The 18792-nt window shown below is 31.9% G+C and overlaps 2 protein-coding genes across 2 annotated transcripts in view; one reads left to right on the top strand and one right to left on the bottom strand.

Annotated features, from left to right (window-relative positions):
* Positions 1 to 11650, bottom strand: part of LOAG_18067 (E3 ubiquitin-protein ligase UBR2) — a gene marked incomplete at its 5' end in the record, with an annotated part of 19560 nt that extends 7910 nt beyond the window's left edge. The window contains 25 exons of the mRNA XM_020450738.1: positions 138 to 299; positions 714 to 876; positions 1290 to 1436; positions 1668 to 1747; positions 1818 to 1918; positions 2164 to 2353; positions 2716 to 2781; positions 3077 to 3146; positions 3495 to 3705; positions 3998 to 4094; positions 4349 to 4477; positions 4657 to 4762; positions 5064 to 5148; positions 5297 to 5399; positions 5722 to 5799; positions 6167 to 6255; positions 6444 to 6578; positions 6982 to 7123; positions 7483 to 7623; positions 8168 to 8243; positions 8353 to 8484; positions 8832 to 8944; positions 9142 to 9220; positions 9583 to 9748; positions 11494 to 11650. Coding sequence (XP_020305550.1) covers positions 138 to 299; positions 714 to 876; positions 1290 to 1436; positions 1668 to 1747; positions 1818 to 1918; positions 2164 to 2353; positions 2716 to 2781; positions 3077 to 3146; positions 3495 to 3705; positions 3998 to 4094; positions 4349 to 4477; positions 4657 to 4762; positions 5064 to 5148; positions 5297 to 5399; positions 5722 to 5799; positions 6167 to 6255; positions 6444 to 6578; positions 6982 to 7123; positions 7483 to 7623; positions 8168 to 8243; positions 8353 to 8484; positions 8832 to 8944; positions 9142 to 9220; positions 9583 to 9748; positions 11494 to 11650 — 3018 coding nt within the window. The remainder of the gene's footprint in view (positions 1 to 137; positions 300 to 713; positions 877 to 1289; positions 1437 to 1667; positions 1748 to 1817; positions 1919 to 2163; positions 2354 to 2715; positions 2782 to 3076; positions 3147 to 3494; positions 3706 to 3997; positions 4095 to 4348; positions 4478 to 4656; positions 4763 to 5063; positions 5149 to 5296; positions 5400 to 5721; positions 5800 to 6166; positions 6256 to 6443; positions 6579 to 6981; positions 7124 to 7482; positions 7624 to 8167; positions 8244 to 8352; positions 8485 to 8831; positions 8945 to 9141; positions 9221 to 9582; positions 9749 to 11493) is intronic.
* A 1586-nt stretch (positions 11651 to 13236) lies between these two features.
* LOAG_18066 (CBR-SEC-10 protein) overlaps positions 13237 to 18792 on the top strand; it is a gene marked incomplete at its 3' end in the record, with an annotated part of 7456 nt that continues 1900 nt past the window's right edge. The window contains exons 1-12 of the mRNA XM_020450737.1: positions 13237 to 13399; positions 14518 to 14637; positions 14914 to 15054; positions 15229 to 15336; positions 15610 to 15786; positions 15907 to 16110; positions 16497 to 16682; positions 16867 to 16946; positions 17059 to 17172; positions 17661 to 17756; positions 17944 to 18079; positions 18298 to 18406. Coding sequence (XP_020305549.1) covers positions 14593 to 14637; positions 14914 to 15054; positions 15229 to 15336; positions 15610 to 15786; positions 15907 to 16110; positions 16497 to 16682; positions 16867 to 16946; positions 17059 to 17172; positions 17661 to 17756; positions 17944 to 18079; positions 18298 to 18406 — 1396 coding nt within the window. The 5' untranslated portion in view covers positions 13237 to 13399; positions 14518 to 14592. The remainder of the gene's footprint in view (positions 13400 to 14517; positions 14638 to 14913; positions 15055 to 15228; positions 15337 to 15609; positions 15787 to 15906; positions 16111 to 16496; positions 16683 to 16866; positions 16947 to 17058; positions 17173 to 17660; positions 17757 to 17943; positions 18080 to 18297; positions 18407 to 18792) is intronic.

Raw genomic sequence — 18792 nt, 5'->3', positions numbered from 1 at the left:
AAACGAATTTTTACGGTGATTTCAAGTCTCACTTAATTTCTCGCCCTTCAATCTCAATTCCTCAACCCTAATTATGATTATAGTTTTATTTATTGCATCCAGTAGAATTTTAATCACCACAAAATAAAGATGATAACCTCAAGCAAATATCCCAGAAGATCAGCATGTGGTTCTGATTCAGGTTTTCCAGTCAAGCTCTTCATCACTGTAAATACATTAGCCTCTTCAGCACAACTGATGAAGTCGAAGTTCTTGTTCATGGCCTGCTCATTAAGGCCCATTCCCACAAGGAAAAGCGCCTACAAAAAGAAAGTTAGATATTTCAGTAATATAGTCGAAAAATACAGTGCTTGAAAAATACATAGCAAATTTTGTTACCGAAAATTGCACCTATTTTATGTCTCAAGTTCGAATAAACACTTACAATTTTACCAAAGTGTTAGCATTATTTTGAAGAAAGTAACAATAAAGAATACCAAAAGTCCGAGTTTCATGAAAACTCAGACGACAAAAACATAAAAAATACAAAACTTGAACAAATTCCGACAATAGGAACAAGTTTAAAATTACGAAATTTAAAAGTGAGTAGACACTTAAGAGTGTAATAATGACCAAACAAAATATGCTGGTGGAAGCATAAATTAAAAAACATCGTTTGTATCAATATTCTATTATATTATGCACAATAAAAAAAATCGTTTATGCGAACTTACTCGATGCAGTAGGCCATCACTTGAGTAGCGACTTCTTCGCGCTGCCCTCTCAAGAACGATACGTATCAGCTGCATCATCATTTTGCTGCGCAAAAGATTTATGATAGGCGCATAAAACGGTTCAAATTGTGGTGGCATCGGTGGTGCTGCTATTGCTACCTCTCTGAAGGCAAAAACTATCAAATTAAGACTTTATTTCGGAATTAAATAAATGACTAGATTAACGAAAGTTGCTCTGAATTTATTTCAACCGGTAGTTTTCTGTTTAACTTAGATTCAGTTCTTCCTCAGTTTATAGCGACATCAATTTTTCCTGAATCGGACCTACAGCAGTTTTACTTCTGAGTAATTGTTTTCCGTGCATTTTGTATGTCAAGTTTCATTTTAGTCACTTTTTGCTAATCCATCTGTCATATGCACACAGAATTTGTCACCCTAGTATTAGTGCAATCCGAAATGATCACATGGCAGTTAATAGTTGTTGTGATCATTGTCCTAGAAATTATTGAATTTTTTAGCAAATTTCAAAACGACTGTAATTTCGGCGCAAAAATACTCTTCGAAATTGTGACATACTTTTTAAGCGCTTTGTCAGCATACTTTTGTCGATACTGGTCAGCATTTGAAACATCCGTTTTCGAATAGTGATAAAAGAATGCATTGTACTCACTTCTTACATTATCTTTTAATAGGAAAATACCCGGTGATGTCTTCGTTGGTTTCCTGCAAAAGTTTAACAGCTGAATTAAAATAAATTTTTATCAAATAGTCTTCCAGATGAAGGGAGATCAAAGAAATAGGCTCCAAGATAAGAAAAAGTCTGACAAAAAAGAAAAAGGAAACCTATAGTGTTATTCCCATCCCTCAAGGAAAAACATCCTTCAAGAATGTTTTCTAAAAGATGGAAATGGATGAAACAGTTGAACTAATAAGGAAAACTAAGGAGAAATATACCTGAAATCTCCTACACTTTTAGCCGCTTCTTCCACAGAAAGTTCCGCGAAAAGTTGATTTACTGGCATTGCACGTTCAATCTTTAAATCCAATAATAAAGTAAATTTTGCGATTGCAAACATATTTATTGATAAAACGATAACACATTACCTTACTGAAAGGTGTTGGCTTTGTAGCAAGGACGTGGAGAACCTCACGCCGCAGTAACGCTTTCATTGTTGATTTTCCAACACCCGGCATGTAACGCTCTCCTACAATGTCATTCCCACCCTAACTTTGTTTAATAATTGACAGAACAATTTCGCGAAAAAACTAAATGATATGATAAAAACAAGTATTAAAGCAAGTCTGTCAACGTGGTTGAACTTCGCTTGATAAATGGGCCGACACAATATAAAGTGATGTACGGTAATGCAAAACGGAAGCCAGTGAACATTTATTAATAATCCGGATAAAAATCGTATGAAAAGTATGCAAAACACGAGTAAAAACTAACCAATAATAATGATTAATAAGTGAAGCATTTCCTCAGCTAAAGTAACCGTACATTTGCTCAAATCATCAGATGCTACATTGCTGATAGCTGCGCGAATTTCCTCGAAATTTGTTTCAGCCCAAACTCGCAAACCAAATCGATGCAGAACTCTTATAATGAATGTGTCAGGCGGTGTCACTGCAGCACAAACCTGAAATTTAACTTCTTGAACTACCACTCATATAAAATAAGCTTATGTTATATTAATTTAAAATAAAGATGTCCGATAATAACAGAAAAGCATAGCATATGAGCCATAATATACAAATTGACATCCTCAAAGTAAGATTTTCCATGTATTCCCTAACGGATACCAGGCTGCACACCGGAAACGGCAATATATCAGTACTGAAGAAGGTTACGCAGTGTAACTCCAAGTTAATATTTACTTTGTCCGCCCACTTATTCATTCTTCTAACAAAAGATTTCCTAAGAAGACCTACATTGAATTAGCGATCCTAAATCATGGCCATTTTCAAAATTTTTAATTTATTTTCGCTTTTAATACTTTACCTGTAACATCATAACATCTCTATCGAACATTTCCGCACGACAAGTCGGTGCAGAATAATTGTGGATCTGCAAAATAAATTTCAAAACATGAACAATAAAAGTTTAGAAATGATTCGAAAGTAAGCATCAGCTCCATTTTACACATGTAGAAATTATCAAACTTCGATAATTCGGTTATGTGTGTCATATGAGGGTAACTATTAGTAGAAATACAAGTTTAATGTGGAGGTATGCATGAAATATCTGTTATAGAATAATCTCAGATTTCATAAAACCATAACTGAGTTTGACATGTTGTGTTAGAATTTTGAAGATGAAGAAAAAAAATGGAAAGAAAATAAAAATGAGATTTAATGGTTACCTGATTTACCAATGAAAACCCATTTCTTCGCCACATTTGCGCCTGTGATTGCGAACAAAGTACAAAAACCCTGGAATTCAATGGTCACTCACAAAATGAAGTATAATTTTTGGAGATTAGGACTTTAAATTCTAGTGTTTGAAGAATCGTAAGCAAATCAAAAAGTGGAATATTATCACTGGAATATTTTAATCTCGAAAAGGCAAATCAATTACTTTATATTTATCTAAGAATGAAGAGGGAAAATTCAGCACAACGAAATGATAAAATACAAAAAAAGTAACTGATTTCGGGAGAAATGGAGAGTGTCAGCCAATCAAATACTTATTTTAATTAACTTCTTTTCGTACGCAATCCGATTTACCGTAAATCAATTATATCGAGAAATTTAAGCTTGTTTGATAAAACAGATAATCACCGTAGTGGCATTTCCATTAGAAGTGCACGCTTCCCTCTTAAATTGATCATTCCTTCGGGGACTTTTTCTGCCTCATTTCTAATGCAAATTTTTTGAAGCAATGACTGCTGTGCGGTGAATAAACCGGCTAAAAGTCGCCAAAGAGGTTGATGCACCGAAAGTGAACCATATGACAAATCAAACGGTATGGAGGTTGCTTTTATACCATTTACTGAAATAGTTTCAACAAAAATTATTTTTGATCTGAAACTGGATCGTCCACTGAGAGTTCCCAAATAATACCCGTAAAAGTATGAAGTCAATATCGTGATTTCGCAAATGATATTCCAAGAAGTTTAAAGTTCATTACGCCAATATCTTCTTAAATTAACTCTAAACAGTTATCCAACTTTATTACCAAGATTTCTCAATTCTAATTGAAAAAGATTCACAAAAATTTGGAAGATTTTGAAAAAAAAATAACTCATAAATTCAAGCATCGAGTACAAGAACTAACAGTTCACCTTCTACAACAATCTTATTTGCAAAGTCAGGATTTTGATCAGCTATCGCTTCCAGCTCGTTAATAAGTTGAACCATGAGACGATTATGGACAATTTCCTGCAGGGAAAACATAAATTATTAAATTAAACTTTTTAAAATGTAAGCAACCTGGATATGATCCATTATGCAATATTAAACGCTGAGAAGAAAGTCACCATACGGCCGGATGTAAAATTGTGCAAGATCAGCTTAACAGTCTATATAGAAGTCTAAAAAGAATACGCTAAACTTGCAATTGTATTTTAATGAGACTAAGATCAACTATGATAACTAAAGGAGAGTATAGAAGATTTCGTGAGGAGCATGCTCACATCCGAATTAGCCCAACAAATGATGAGTGTAAGGACGTGTTGTAATTTGATTTGAATATTAAAAGCAGTCTCCCATTCCTGCTCCCAAACTTGATGCTCTGTAGTTTGACGACGAACTTCATTCATACCCTGAAATTTATTGAAAACGCGATTCTAATTCATGGACAATAAAATTCATCGACAATGTTTGTTAAATATGGAATTAGCAATCATGTTAAAATAACAGTGTTAAGAAAGTTCTGAAACATACATTGTACACCGTTCATCCATAACTCTGCAGTAAAGTATGAGTAAAATTAAGTGATTACCTGCATAAAAGAAAGAAACCGTATAAGGGAGGAACATCCACAAAGGAAATTTTCACGTAACGAAGGTGTCCATTCCTGCTCTGAAGGGACAACAGACAAGAGATATCTGAAAAACACTTCTTCAAAGTTTTTATTCTGCATTTTCTTAATTCACTTATTCATCTTATTAAAATCAGTATTTCACGTTAAGAGCGCGTCAGTAATAACGTTATACAGGTCATCTACCTGTAGCAATTTACAAGATTTACAGAGTTAAAATCTTTCGGTGTTACACGTCAACTTTTGTTGATGAACAGATATATAGCTCTTCAGACTGGCTGAATGAAACTACTTGAGGTGACCGATTGAAATCACGATTTTAGCTTTTCCTACCATTTATTCAATTTTTTTAATTAAATTGCACCTACCGCTGATCACTGAGCATATATAAAGCGCGTCGAAGTGCATGAGGATATGACCGTGCAGAAAAATCAAATTTCATTTTGTTTGGTGCTAAAATAATGATTATTTAAGAAAACTAACTAATAAGTAGTTGAAAGACCGATCCATTTTCTCTGTTACTTTCCCTTATTATCAGTTTATGAAACTAAAAGAAAAAGCTTAATGAAACAAGAAATAAAAAATCAAAATAACCGATTACTTTTGAGATATTTCCTGCACTGGCTCACCAGTGTATCGAACACAACTTGGAAAGCTGATTCCTCAGCAATCAACATACGCGCTATTGTAGGTACGGTAAAAATCTAAACAAAAAATCAAAACAATTTCAAATCACTACCCGCAAATGAAGAACACAGCTTGAACTGTGTTCGAGACGAGCAAAAATTAAGTAACTAGTCAATATCATTTCCAGAAAATAGTCAGTTTTTTCCATTATGGAAGAATAGAAGAATGCAGGATAATGAAAAAAAAAAGAAGCAAGGCAGTGAAAAATGCCAAATATGATAGAAGGAAGTATTTCAAGAATGAAAGATCGATTAGTTCCTGGATTTCTCAATCATCCTCAATCATTCATAAACAATTTTTCAAATATTTCTCACCAAAAGATCAGCCTAAACGGTTTACCTGAACGGTTAAGGCAGTGATGGATACCGATTGATCGTGATCATCATCAATGAAGTCATCGTATATCTTTTTGTACAACTGAAACATAGAGCTTGCTAATTTCCTGGATCAGCAATAATAAACAGCTTTAACTTCTTTGCTTTAACTTACATTCATACCTAATACATTTTGATTACTTGGCTCATATCCTACTGAGAGGTAGCAAAAAAACATGTTTTACTGATACTCGTTCAAGATATTGGTTATCAAATCAACCTTTTTAAACTATGAATCAAGTTCCTCGGGACTGCGTCATTATGCGCAGCCACCAATTCCAAGTTCAGTGAATACAATTGTGCATGCTTTTTCTAATATAAAATTCAACATAGTGATAACCAATATCGTTATGTGAAGTGTATGGTTCACGTAGAAATGAATGTATTCGACGAAAAAAAGAAAGACATACTCGGACATATAATTTTGAGAAAGCTTTTTTCTGCTCGTTATTCATCAATATTGTTGCCATAATCAACTGATGAAAACCTATTCTTGCACCTAGGAAATCTTTTGCAATAAAAAACAAGTCGATAGTGCAATTTTTGCTAATAATAAGTTGGTAATATAAATTTTGGAAACAGTAAATTGAAAAAATAACTTTTTAAATACTCTTCGACTTAGTTCTAGTTTTATTTCAATTTAAAATCCATGAAACTCCTGAATATTTATCATACAAAAAGAGAAACCTTTCCATAGCGCACTATCACATCTCATTATATGAGCCATAAGCGTTTGATCCACTTCTCCTGTGCTATCATTGCCTGCTTGCAGCTCAATTTTTTCATTTAATAATATTTCACACACCGTAAGGGCTAAAGCCGCTGAAAAAAAATTTTTTTCCAAACAATTAAAAAAGAAGGGAAGTATTAAACAATAGGAAACAACATGTTAAAACTCTATTATTTTTGTTTCCTATTAATATTTGTTTCACAACCAACCATAAATCTTGATATTCAAGTCAAATTTCATGGGGATTTTTGAAAACTTTTAATAAATATCTGCTTCCTAAGTTAAATCCCTCTTGAATATCCTTATCAGGATATAACAGCTAGTGGTGAATTTTGAAACATGATAGGAAATATTTACAAAATTAGAAAAAAAAGTGGAAACATTCTTGGAATCGGTAACTTGAAATTCAAAAATTCAAAAATCACTCTTAGAATTGGTTTGAAAATAAGCTAATGGAAGCATTGCAATGATGCAGTGACTTTTTAAATCACTCACGAAAATGACGTGTTTGATTCGTCAACCATCCAATTAGACGCACTGCAAAATTCTGCAGTGAGATAAATCGACTATCGATAACACGCACATCTAACGGACCACTCTTTTCTGTTCGATGATTTGAATCCCTTTGAGTACGCCTCTAAAATCAGACGTAACATCTTGACATTTCGCAGAAATTTTGATCAAATTTCTTATTCCGAACTACAACACTATAAAAATTAAACAGAAGCCCCAATTATTGTGAGCAAAAATAAATATTAGTCTCATCAGGTAAGGAAAAAAGACCGTCTAAAAAGTTCCGAAGTATTCCAAAAAGTTCGGAGAGGACTGAAGGACGAAGAAGAGCACAATCCACTTCTTTAAAAAACAGCATACTACGTTCTTTTGCTTACTATCTCATTTTTTTATATGATACTTCATGGTTAAACATATCTTTTACAACTTACAAACACTCATACTTTTAACAAGAGCAAAATATATGTAAATATTTTGTCTCACCTGAATTTCATCTTTTGCCTTTATACAGTAATCAATATTACCATTGCGAACAGAAGCACGACCTTCACGATCAATTACAGTAGCTAATTGCATTGCTTGTAGCTGATTACAATGTATAGAAAGGTTTAATGCCCTGATTACCTAAAACCAAAACTACATTTGACAGGCAAATAATTACTAATCACATTAATCTGCTAAGCAACTTTGATGAAGGAAGTAAAATTACATATTAGTTATGCGCCAATGTTTTGAAAAGATTCACGGTTCATCAATTTGTTTATTTTAATCAACATCTTTGTTAAAAGGTTGATAAATCAATCTCTAAATCGAAAACATAAAAAAAAAATAAAAAAATAAAAAAAAAACTAAATCGAAAGGTCGAACAAACAAATGTCGGTTAGGTCTTTATTTGATTTGTTTTAATTTCAAGTTAATAATGGTTTTTACCATTATTAACTTGAAATTTCCAAAAATTAGTGACATACTTTTTCTAATCAAAATATATTCCTTTCTTATCAAAACATCGCTATTTCGTATTTCTTAACACTTGTTCTTACTCTCGCCATTTCTAATTGAACTTCCTTCGGATACTTATACCACCTTTCCCTGTCGGAAGGTACATATATGTCTATGCTACATTAAAAGAATTAAATTGAAACAATGAAAATTAAAAAAGGAAACTAACTGAGTCAAAAGTATGAGTTTCATCATTTAACAAAATGGTCTGATAAAGCGGCAAAATGCTATCCGTTTCTTTCTCTCTGTAAATCACAAAAAGGTCATCTTTTAATTTCGAATGTAAAAAAAAAGCATAATAAACGCTGAAAAATACAAATACAAACTGGAAATTCAACAAATTAAAATAGCTACTTTAGAAATGTTGGCAATGTGTTTTCATCACGCCAACAGATAATTCTCGTCGAGAATCGAAGTACAATGCGTGTTAGTGAACGTATACGTGTTTCGACTTGTTCTGTAATTTCTGCTGGTACATCAGTCACCCTGAAAAGAAAAAAACTTTGCTTTTGAACCCAACTTACTCAACGGTTCTAATGAAACACTGTATAATACTAGAAAGAAGCACGCTGTTAAGCGGAAAGAAAATCAAATTTTTTGTGTCAACAACTTTTTTCTTCGATTGATTATTTACGGAAAGTATTTCACTATCAATGTTAGCTTGAAACTTAGTACATGAAACTAAATTTTTACAAAACTAATAGGAGCACAATAGGAAAGAAACCAATATTACTTTTGACAAAAGTAATCAAGTGAATAAATATAGTCCATTAAACGGACTTAGCGTAATATTCGCGGTAAAATTAAGAGAGAAAAACAGTGTCAAAAATTACTGCGAATCATGCTCATCATTTCGTAGCACTTCATGTAATTTGCATGCCGGATGCTCTTTCCAAGCTTCCACATCACCACAGTCACAGCAGCCATTTCCATTGGATGCCCACATCTCAAAAATGTTCATCTTTGATATTAATATTACAATACCGTAAAACAAAGCGAAAGTTATTCAGTACGATATTCAGTACATAAAAGAGAGCTCAGTTAATCCGCAGAAAGAATTTCTCCGGCTTCCAGCGATTCTGAAATAGAAACCATAACTCAACAAATCTAACTCCCTTCGAAAGCATTCGAAAAACAACTTACTCCATATCTGTGTGATTTATGAGCGGAATTTAGGAAGCATTGATAACACATAACACATGTAGGATCACAAGCACATTCTCTGAAAAAAAACATAATATCTTTTACTCTGTTCATGTCATCCTAATTAAAAAAAAAAAAAAGAAAAAAAAAAGCTTTTAAAATATTTCATTAGGAGAGATAGGATAATTCAGTTAAAATTCATTAAAAGCTAATATAATTTAATATTATGAATATATGCATCATAACTGATCAATAAAAGGCTAATGATGTTAGCTATTTGATATTTAAACTTATCCTCCAGGATGATTTTCATTTCTTTTTTTTTTTGATTAATTGGCTAAAATACTTGGATTAATTAAATCATTTTGTTCGAATAACCTCATCAATTATCTCCTGGAAAAGAAAAAGAAGTAAAATCCCGAATGAAACTAATTGACAAACTTGCATGAATACGTCGCTTCTCCACCCCTAAAAACATGTCCACAGAAAGCACTTCGACGATTTGCACTTGATTTCGACCCGTATGATGCATTGAGTGGCGTTAAATCCATTCCAACATTTCTATCCAAACAATATGCACAAGCAATAGGATGAAGCAGCTTTTCATCTAGAAAAAAAAAGGTACAAACATCTCTATTGTATACGATAAATCTAACTCTATAATACATACTTGAGCAATACAAAGAAAAAATTTTTAATTAAAAGCACATTTAATTCGACTAGTAATGTTACAATAGTATTAAATCGTTTCCGCAAAAATGATAAAATGATAAATGCAGAATTATACCTACAGATAGGAAAAAAAGGACAAAGAATGCGCAAAAGTCTCGAAGAGTTCGAACTTTTCACGACAAGTTCCTATACAGGCTTGAAGTTAATAACTGTAATTAAGCAACATGAAGGAGTAATAGTCATTGTTTAATGGATCTTATCACTGTATATAATAAGTCATTATTCAGTGCAGCACATCTCATAAACATGATGCTAAAACACCGAACATTAATCACCAACAAAAAGTTATTCAGAATATTATCAAATCATTTCCGTATAATAGTCATGGAGGAGTGCTTTGTACCAATTACATAAAGGTTAAGTTATTTAATTTAAAAAGCCTGAATGTCAGTCTTTCTACTTTATACTTAAATCAAGGAGGAGGAAAATTACTGGTCAGAAACATTCATCGATATTATTGATATGATAACACATGATATTACTGCGATGCAGTTGTACTTTCAGATTAGCCATATCAGCTCTATCCTTCCTGAATTTGAAATATTTCCAAGAAAGTCAGCTTGGCTAAGTGCTCATATTTCTAAATGCATTAGTAAACAATTGCATTGAAAATTGAAGTTTTTTCAAAAGAACCACACTCCTCAACTTTTCTCTCCTCTTTGTTAGTTGTTCACTTTTTTAAGCGGTTAAATGGATCTTAATTTTTTAACAGTTTTCATAAGTGATTAAATTATCGGACAATTATGTTTTCTTTTTTTTGTTTTCTTACATCATCGATTGGATGACGTTATAGCCTAATTGTTTACTCTAAAAACTGAGCTGTAAAGTTCAGTTCATTCAAATGTCAAAACTGTATCGATTAATAATCAAGCTCTTCATGTTAATTAATTGCAAATTTAGATTTTGTGAATTCTGTAAACTGATTACAATACTCGGGTTTCCTCTTTTTTTTGCAGAAAAAATTGCATTTCTCACAATTCTCGGGAATATTTCCAGAACGGTGACTGAGATCGAAAGGACTGTCACACAATAAAAACCCGACAACCAAACATTTTGATGGACTGTGTTGTCAACTTTCGAAATGATAATAACATTAAAGTATTTTTTTCAGCATACCGTATCTTCAAAATTAAGAATTTGCATCGGATTTGATATCCAAATCCCGCGTTTTGGAGACAAAATATGCATATTGAAAAGGAGCCAGAGTCGATTTCTTGTTGGTTTTTTTTTTTTAAACACTTGATCTTCCCAATTCGTCAGGTAGTAACAGAGGAATAAGGAGATAAGCAAAATTCAAAAATACGACTGTCGCATGACAAGGAATAGGTAGTTTGGTTACTAGTCACTCTTTCATCAACATTAAAATTGAGAAATGATGAATGATAAACCGATAACTCGGTTATCACTAATTAGTGTTCAAAAATGATAAGATGACAAACAAATTATAATTAATTCAATACTTTTTTAATACTTTTTATCATTTATTAATGGTTGCATTGACAAGTGATAAGAAATTGAGCATTTATCAGGCAACCATCCATTAATGCTCAAACTTATAAAGATAATGATAGACAAATTCACACTGTAACCAAATATCGATAGAGTCAAAAGAAGACTTACTGAATGTATTTTCATCGATCTTAAAATCAAACGATGGATCCTTTGTGGGTGCACAAATGAGTGGACATTGTTGTGTCCAATAATCCACCAAAATACGTTCCGCTTCATCCCAATTCGATTCACGCGTTACTGATATTAGTTTATCAATCATCTGCATCATATGTTAGTTACAAGTACTTCAGAACTACCAGTACTAGTACGATCATATAGACATATATGTATATATATACAAATGATACCGAGCACTGAAAAGTTCATTTTAACGATAACTTTGTAAAAATTTCCAAACATTCCAACGTTTCATATTATAAATTTACAAATTTTACATCACAAAATCAGAAAATATCAACAAGAAAACTTATTTCTCAATTTCAAAATAGATCCTGTTTAGCAGATAACGAACATTACATCACTTATGCTACTCATTAATTTTTGCCCAAATTATATTTACGATAAAAAATTAAATTTATAACAAAATATGATAAATAAGTGATGAATTATTAATATATTTATTCCTTATCAACAGCCTTGTCATAAAAGCAAAAGAGAAGCCAGGTTGATGGTAGAAGATACGCTTTATCTTTTATCTAAAAGATATGATAATTAGTAATTAAACTGGAATAATACAAATATGGGAAACAAATAAGGTTATGTATATAATTCGATAATAAATATTTAACTTTTATAAATATCCCTTATGCTTATCACCTTATCAGCACATCAAAAAATGGCAAAGGAAATGCACTATCGATATGCAAACTATTGGTATAATAATATTTAATCAAAAGCATGCAAAAATTCAAGGGGAATTCATTCGTGGATTATCCCTGAAATTTCGATTCTGTCCGGTAAGTCACCAAAACAATTTCTGCGAAATCCGGAAAATCTTCGAAGCCCGACTAATCAATGTATGTATATTCATTATTCGTATGAAACCTGTTTCGTTACTTGTTCCAATGGTTTTCTTTTGAATGCTCTGATTTCATTAAATTTATTTTATAAATGTGCTCGAAAACTTCATTCCCGTTTCAAGAGGGTTTTCCGGATATCAAAAATGATCGTGTGTTTTTTTTCCGCACCTTAAAGCCTAGAAGCTAGATGAAATTTTAAAACTCCAGCCTAAAATAGCAATATGGAAACAGCACACTAACAGTAATGTAAATCATTCTATTCCGGTTTAGTTTCGTCTTTTGATCTCACTGAATAATATCTTATCTATTTGTAATTCTTCCAGAATATTTGGAATGTTTCATGTTCCAATGAAATACTTGAACAGAATAAATTCTTGCGGGAAAGCAGGAAGTCATCTTCTTTAAATTCTAATCTACTGCCTTGAATTCCGTATCCGATTTTCAAAGGCAACGTGAAAATGTTGCTGATCATAACTGAATTAATCTTTTATCAAATCTTACATCCAAATTACGACAAACGTTATATTTTTTATCCAGTTATTATGCTAAAGTGAGAAAACATGAGAATTTCCACATCTTGAACGCAAGCAATCCACTACCGGAACCGGAATATGGTGGTCGGAAAGATAGTAAAAGTCGTAAAAAAGGTACAACCAAATAGATGTCATCATAGCTAAATGATTTTGAACCCGTTAGAATAAAACTGAGAGGATAAGCGGTGGAAGAGAATTAGGATTTTAATAGGTTTAAAAATACGTGGTAAAACTAATGAATGGTAGAGGATAAGAGCATATATAAGTAATGAAGAGAGAGTGTAATGTTAGAGATTGAGAAAATTTGTCAATGATCATGTATTACAGCTGTAGCAGTGATTGAAAATAATCAAGTGACAATGATGGAAAGGCTATATGAGAGAGACATATGAAATATTACGAAAAAGGAAAAAAATAAGGAAAGAAAAGTGGCAATGATTATGGAAATTATCAATGGAAATGGTTTGTTTTTTTTCTTTTTCTTTCCATTCATAGAAGAGAAAAGAAAAAAAATTCCATATGTTACATTGCTTAAATCTTTTTTTCTATTTTTACATATGTACAAACTTCATACATTTACGTGTATGCAAATCCATCTATGTGTAGCATATCACGTGAATTTATTAATATATACGTGATGCACACACGTAAATTTATATGTGCGTATGCACACACGTAAGTTTATTAATATACACATGTATGCACCCTCGTAAATTTAATATCTACGTGTATGCACATACGTAAATTTATTAACATATACGTGTACGCACACACACATAAATTTATTAATATACGTAGATATATGTATGCATTCACGTAGATTTATTGTCGATTTGTTTATTTCATTGTATTATTCATACAAATTTTACGCATATACGTGTGTGAAGTGCATTTGCTTATATGCATTCATATATTTGTTTATTGTGTTGTATTATTTAATTTTGCTTTGTTTCCTACAATATATTTTATCACTTTAAAATTTTTGAGCAAATTTTAATCGACCTATGTTTTTTTTCCTATTAAATGGATTGAATATTAATTATTTTGCATTTTGAAGAAGCAAAATGTTATGATATCATTAATATTAGCAATAATTCATATTTAACTTCACCAATGTTTTATTAGTTTTGATAATATTACATCGAGAAGAATGCATCTTTTGTTGATTTAAGTTACTCTTTGATTTTTATCATTTAATTTATAGAACATATTGCTCTTTCAGGAATTGTCATGTGCTTCATAGCTCCCGTTTCCTGTTGTACACTTCATTCTTTCATTGGTATGTTCTTGTTGCATACCTTGTCCTTTCCATTGTTTATCTTTCTGTTGTATACCTTGTTCTTTCTGTTATATACCTTATTCTTACCGTTTGTATGTTCTTCCACCCGTTTTATATTTGTTTTTTTTTTCACCTCATATGCCCCTATCCTGTTTACTACACTAATAATAATATTAAAAATATTGCTTGACACTTTTTTTGGATTGTTCTCAATACAATTTACTTTAGGTTGTTTTTTTTTTGCCGACAAATTTCACGATGCTTTTGAAATGATAATAACGGATTGCTTTTTTTCTTCCAGAATATATCGTCGCTATTAGATAGAAATAATTGGTGCCGCTTCTACTGGTTAGAAATATAATAAGGAATCAGGACGATGACGAATCAGTACTTTTCAACTTATGTCGAAGATTTGGAACAGGTAATCAAAGTTGCATGAAAAAAACATAGCATTTAAATGGTTGGTATAATTTCCGGAAACTTTTATCCTTTGTTACATATTATTCTGAAAGAATGATAAATTAAATTTCGCCTTTCAAATTTTATCCATAACCTCTTTGCTGAGGAATGTAGTATGAACTTTTCCATCTTTAAGAGTAATTTTACTCTTAATCACGACAAAAGCTCAAGCAGTCACTCACTGTACCATCTGAAATATAACTCTATTATAAAATTTGTAAGCTCGTTTGTTTTTCAGGAACCTTTTGATGCCATTGATTTTGTGGAAAGATTGGCATGGCGTTTAACTGGCGGCAAAGATGACATTAATGTTATAGATTTGAAAACAAAGTTTGAAGAGGAAATTGGCAATTTGCAAATGTTAAGCGATCAATTTCAAGTAACATTCTTTATATCTTTTCTCTTAAATTCTAAAACTGAGAATTTTTAAGATTTATAGGCCTTAATATTAATAAAGATTCAGAATAAGTACGATTTGGCAACTTGCACATTAGCTTCTGCCTGGTATGGTCCAAAACTTTATAGCAATGCTAAAATGTTGAAGCTGTTATAGTCGAAGATAAGTTCATTGGAACAACAATGTAGCAATGATAAACGTGAATATTTAAACGTTCTACACAAACTTCATGAACAAAATGCTGATGCTATGGATAAATTGAAGGTTCGAAAAAATCTTAGTCTTTATTTTACAAATCTAGTAGTTTTAGATGAATAGTAATAATATGCGTCACTGGAATTTAGTGTCTAATTATGCAATGCATGACTTTATGTTGAACATAGCCATCAGCGTTATGAAGTAATCTAGTAAGGTTATCTTCATCTTATCTATTTATCTGACTAATGACAATTGTATTCTGTTTGAAAATGTGTATTTATTTCAAATATATCAATTTTATTGAAAATCGTTTGGAATTCTGAAATCAATATTTTGCAGCAGTTGGATAGTACTATGCAAACAGTCTCAACTAAAGTGGTACATTTGGGTGATCAGCTGGAAAGTGTTCATTTACCACGTGCTCGCGCTAATGAAGCTCTTCAGCTTATGAAACATTTCGATGAGTTTTTGGCAGATCAACCTTTAAGTTCTGATATCTTCACTGATCCAGATAGGGTATATTTTCATCGTCGTCTGAAAATATAATAGGAGGTAAATAAATTGATGTTAACCGTATGAATTCTTCATATATATTACTGTAAATCTAAGCACTTCAAGATAACTTCTAAATTTCAGTTATTGGAATCCGCTGCTATGATCCAGAAATTGTCATCTATTTCCCAGGAATTAGCAAAAGATAAATACAGTAACGTGCAGATTAGAATTGCTCATAAGTACGATGAAATCGAGCGGTTAATGTTAGAAGAATTTGTGCGAGCCCATCGACAGGGTAATTGGCGTAGAATGCATGAAATTGCTGTGATTTTGGCTGACTTCAAAGTAATGGTTATTGGAATCTGCTGCTATGATTGAAAAGTTGTCATCTATTTCCCAAGAATTGACGGGACTTTTGAATTAAATTTGTGTTCGATTATTATGTTATGCGGTATTTTTTGAAACAGACATTTTCAATTTAGTAAGACGGAGCCGATTGCAATGGTCATTTCTTCCTATTACAATGATCAGTGATCCTTAATCTATTGCAGTATCTTATTACAATGACTTTTTGTTACAATGATTTTTTCTTTCTAATTCAGGAATATGGTCGGAAAACGAATTTTTAAAATTTCGATCTGAAGCATTTTGTCATCTGGACACCATGAATTTTTATTTTTAATTTTATTGGACAATGCAGAAGTTAATGAAGCACTAAACTACGGATTTAGGGTTATTCGCAGTGTCTGGATGCTTTTGTTGAACATATGCAGATTAATGCTTTCCGTAGTGATAACGTTTTCGATGATATTTTATCGCTTTGTCAGAAAACACAGCCGATGTTGAAAGAGATTTTCCCGAATCCCGACCAAGTAATGTCAAAGTTGATTCTAAATTTATTTCACGGAAAACTACAGGTAAATGCTGATTGTTTGTCGAGGTTAAACAATTTTCACATATTTTGAAAATATTGCGTAATTTATTAGTTTTGCGATACGAAAACATCGATTTTGATTCCTTCTTATTGATTACCATTAGGGAACAGTGAACTGAGTCGGAATAATGAAAAAAGTTATTTTTAAGGAATTCCTTAATTTGCAGGAAGTCATAACGACAAAGTTGAGCGATTCTGAAAATGATTTAGAAGCTTATTTGACAACAATACATGACCTGTATTCCAGGTTCATTTCCACCTGACATAATTCGAGATCTTTCGGTTTTTAGTTCTTTTTTTCATTTTTTAAAAGCAAATCATTGTTTATATGCAGATTTTTAATGAATAATAAATTTCAGAACGCAAAAGTTAGTGTCAAATTTAGTTGCACTGCGGATTTCTGGAACTGATCTTCAGTTTATGGACACATTGGTGCGATCAGTGTTCGGGCGTTATTTAGAAACGTATCCCACGTATGTCTTCATTTGGTTTTCAGTTTCTTCTTAACTTTTTTAAGTGCTTTAATTTGTTCATACAGCGCAATCACCAAGCAATAATGTACATTCGCAGAATATCTCTTAAAAATCCAACGAGCCTTTTTTAATATATCTGTTGAAAAAATTTTTAGTAATTGTCACTCAACTGCTTTAAATTAGCTAAATTAAATGTTTTTTGTTTCCTTAAAACTTTCGGAATACTTCTTTGAGATTTCTTTTCCTGAGTATTCTCACTTGCATGTTATATGACATATTTAGATCAAATTTTATCGCGGAAAAGTCTTTTCTAATTCTGATTGGTGATTATTCACTATCGGGATGGTGCGGAAGGCTTATTAATAAAAACGCATGTTTACGACTTTGTTAAATTTTTCATTCAGTAGTATACCAATGAGAATATATCGATATAAATTTCTAAAAGAATTTAATGAATAGTCTGCTTTATATCTTCATGATCTTTTCAGAATTGAGCGGCAGTTCTTGACAGAACAATGTGGCGCTGTATTAAGTCGCTTTTATGAATCGAAAAATCATCAAAAGAAACAAATCCAGAGTGGGGGGTAAATGATTTGCCATCTTTGTTAAAAAGTTAACATCAGCTGACCAAAAAAAGTGATTTGTATTGTTAATTTGTCAAATTACTTGTAGTAATTTCTAATAAAAATTACTGCAACTAAATAATGTTGATAGTTGCTTTCGAACCTCTTTCATCGGATAAATTTTTATATTTATAAAACCTGAAATTAGGTTGCAAGATTTGAAGCGAGATATTCAAGCAAGATTATTGAATGTGGAAACATATGGTGGCGAAACATTTCTATCTGAAGAATTAGCTATTAACATACTCCAAGAAACGAAGAATGCCTTCCAACGCTGCCAGCTGGTAACGTACCGTCCTGAAAATAAATGATGACATAGCTGATGATTATCTTTTTGTTTTATGTGAAAGGGGAGAATGTTTCCTATTTTTGTTCAGCCAGATTTTCTCAATGCATTGTACTCTTCCAGTTTTGAGTGCAAACAAGTGACATGAAAAAATACATTTTCCTGTCATCCTTTTTATTTATATTCTTCTAATTCTGAATTTATGCACAGTTTTAGTTATGTGATAAAGAGGAAGCGCCGAAAATGACGGAAGTGATATTTGATGTACTTTTGCGATTTTTGTACACGGAACATTTGGATTATGCAATCGACCTTTCACTTGCAGGTATCTGTATAAAAAAAACTCTACTTTTACTTTTTTCGAAAGGACTATCCAACCATCATCTTTCACATGTTGATTGGAATCTTTAATTTGTAGGAATATCATTAGCTGAACCAAAAGCTGAACCTCCTAATTATTTTTTCTGTTGTTCAACAAGCTGTAGCTATTACTCATCTTTTCCATAAACAGTACGATGATTCTATCTTTCCATTTATCAGGTAAGTTCGATTTACATCTGTCATGGCGTGCTCCACACTTTCTGAATGAAAGTCTCAGCGCTGATTATCTTTAAACCATTTCTAAATTTCGAAATTCTAATTGCAATCCTCTTCCTTCAAGTAATTTACCAAGAATCCATTCATTTTACAGCGATACACCTATCAAGGATG

This window comes from Loa loa (genome assembly GCF_000183805.2).
Source record: "Loa loa unplaced genomic scaffold supercont3.186, whole genome shotgun sequence".
NCBI lineage: Eukaryota > Metazoa > Nematoda > Chromadorea > Rhabditida > Onchocercidae > Loa > Loa loa.
Note: the sequence above shows the minus strand (reverse complement) of the source record. Positions and strands in the feature narration are given on the sequence as shown.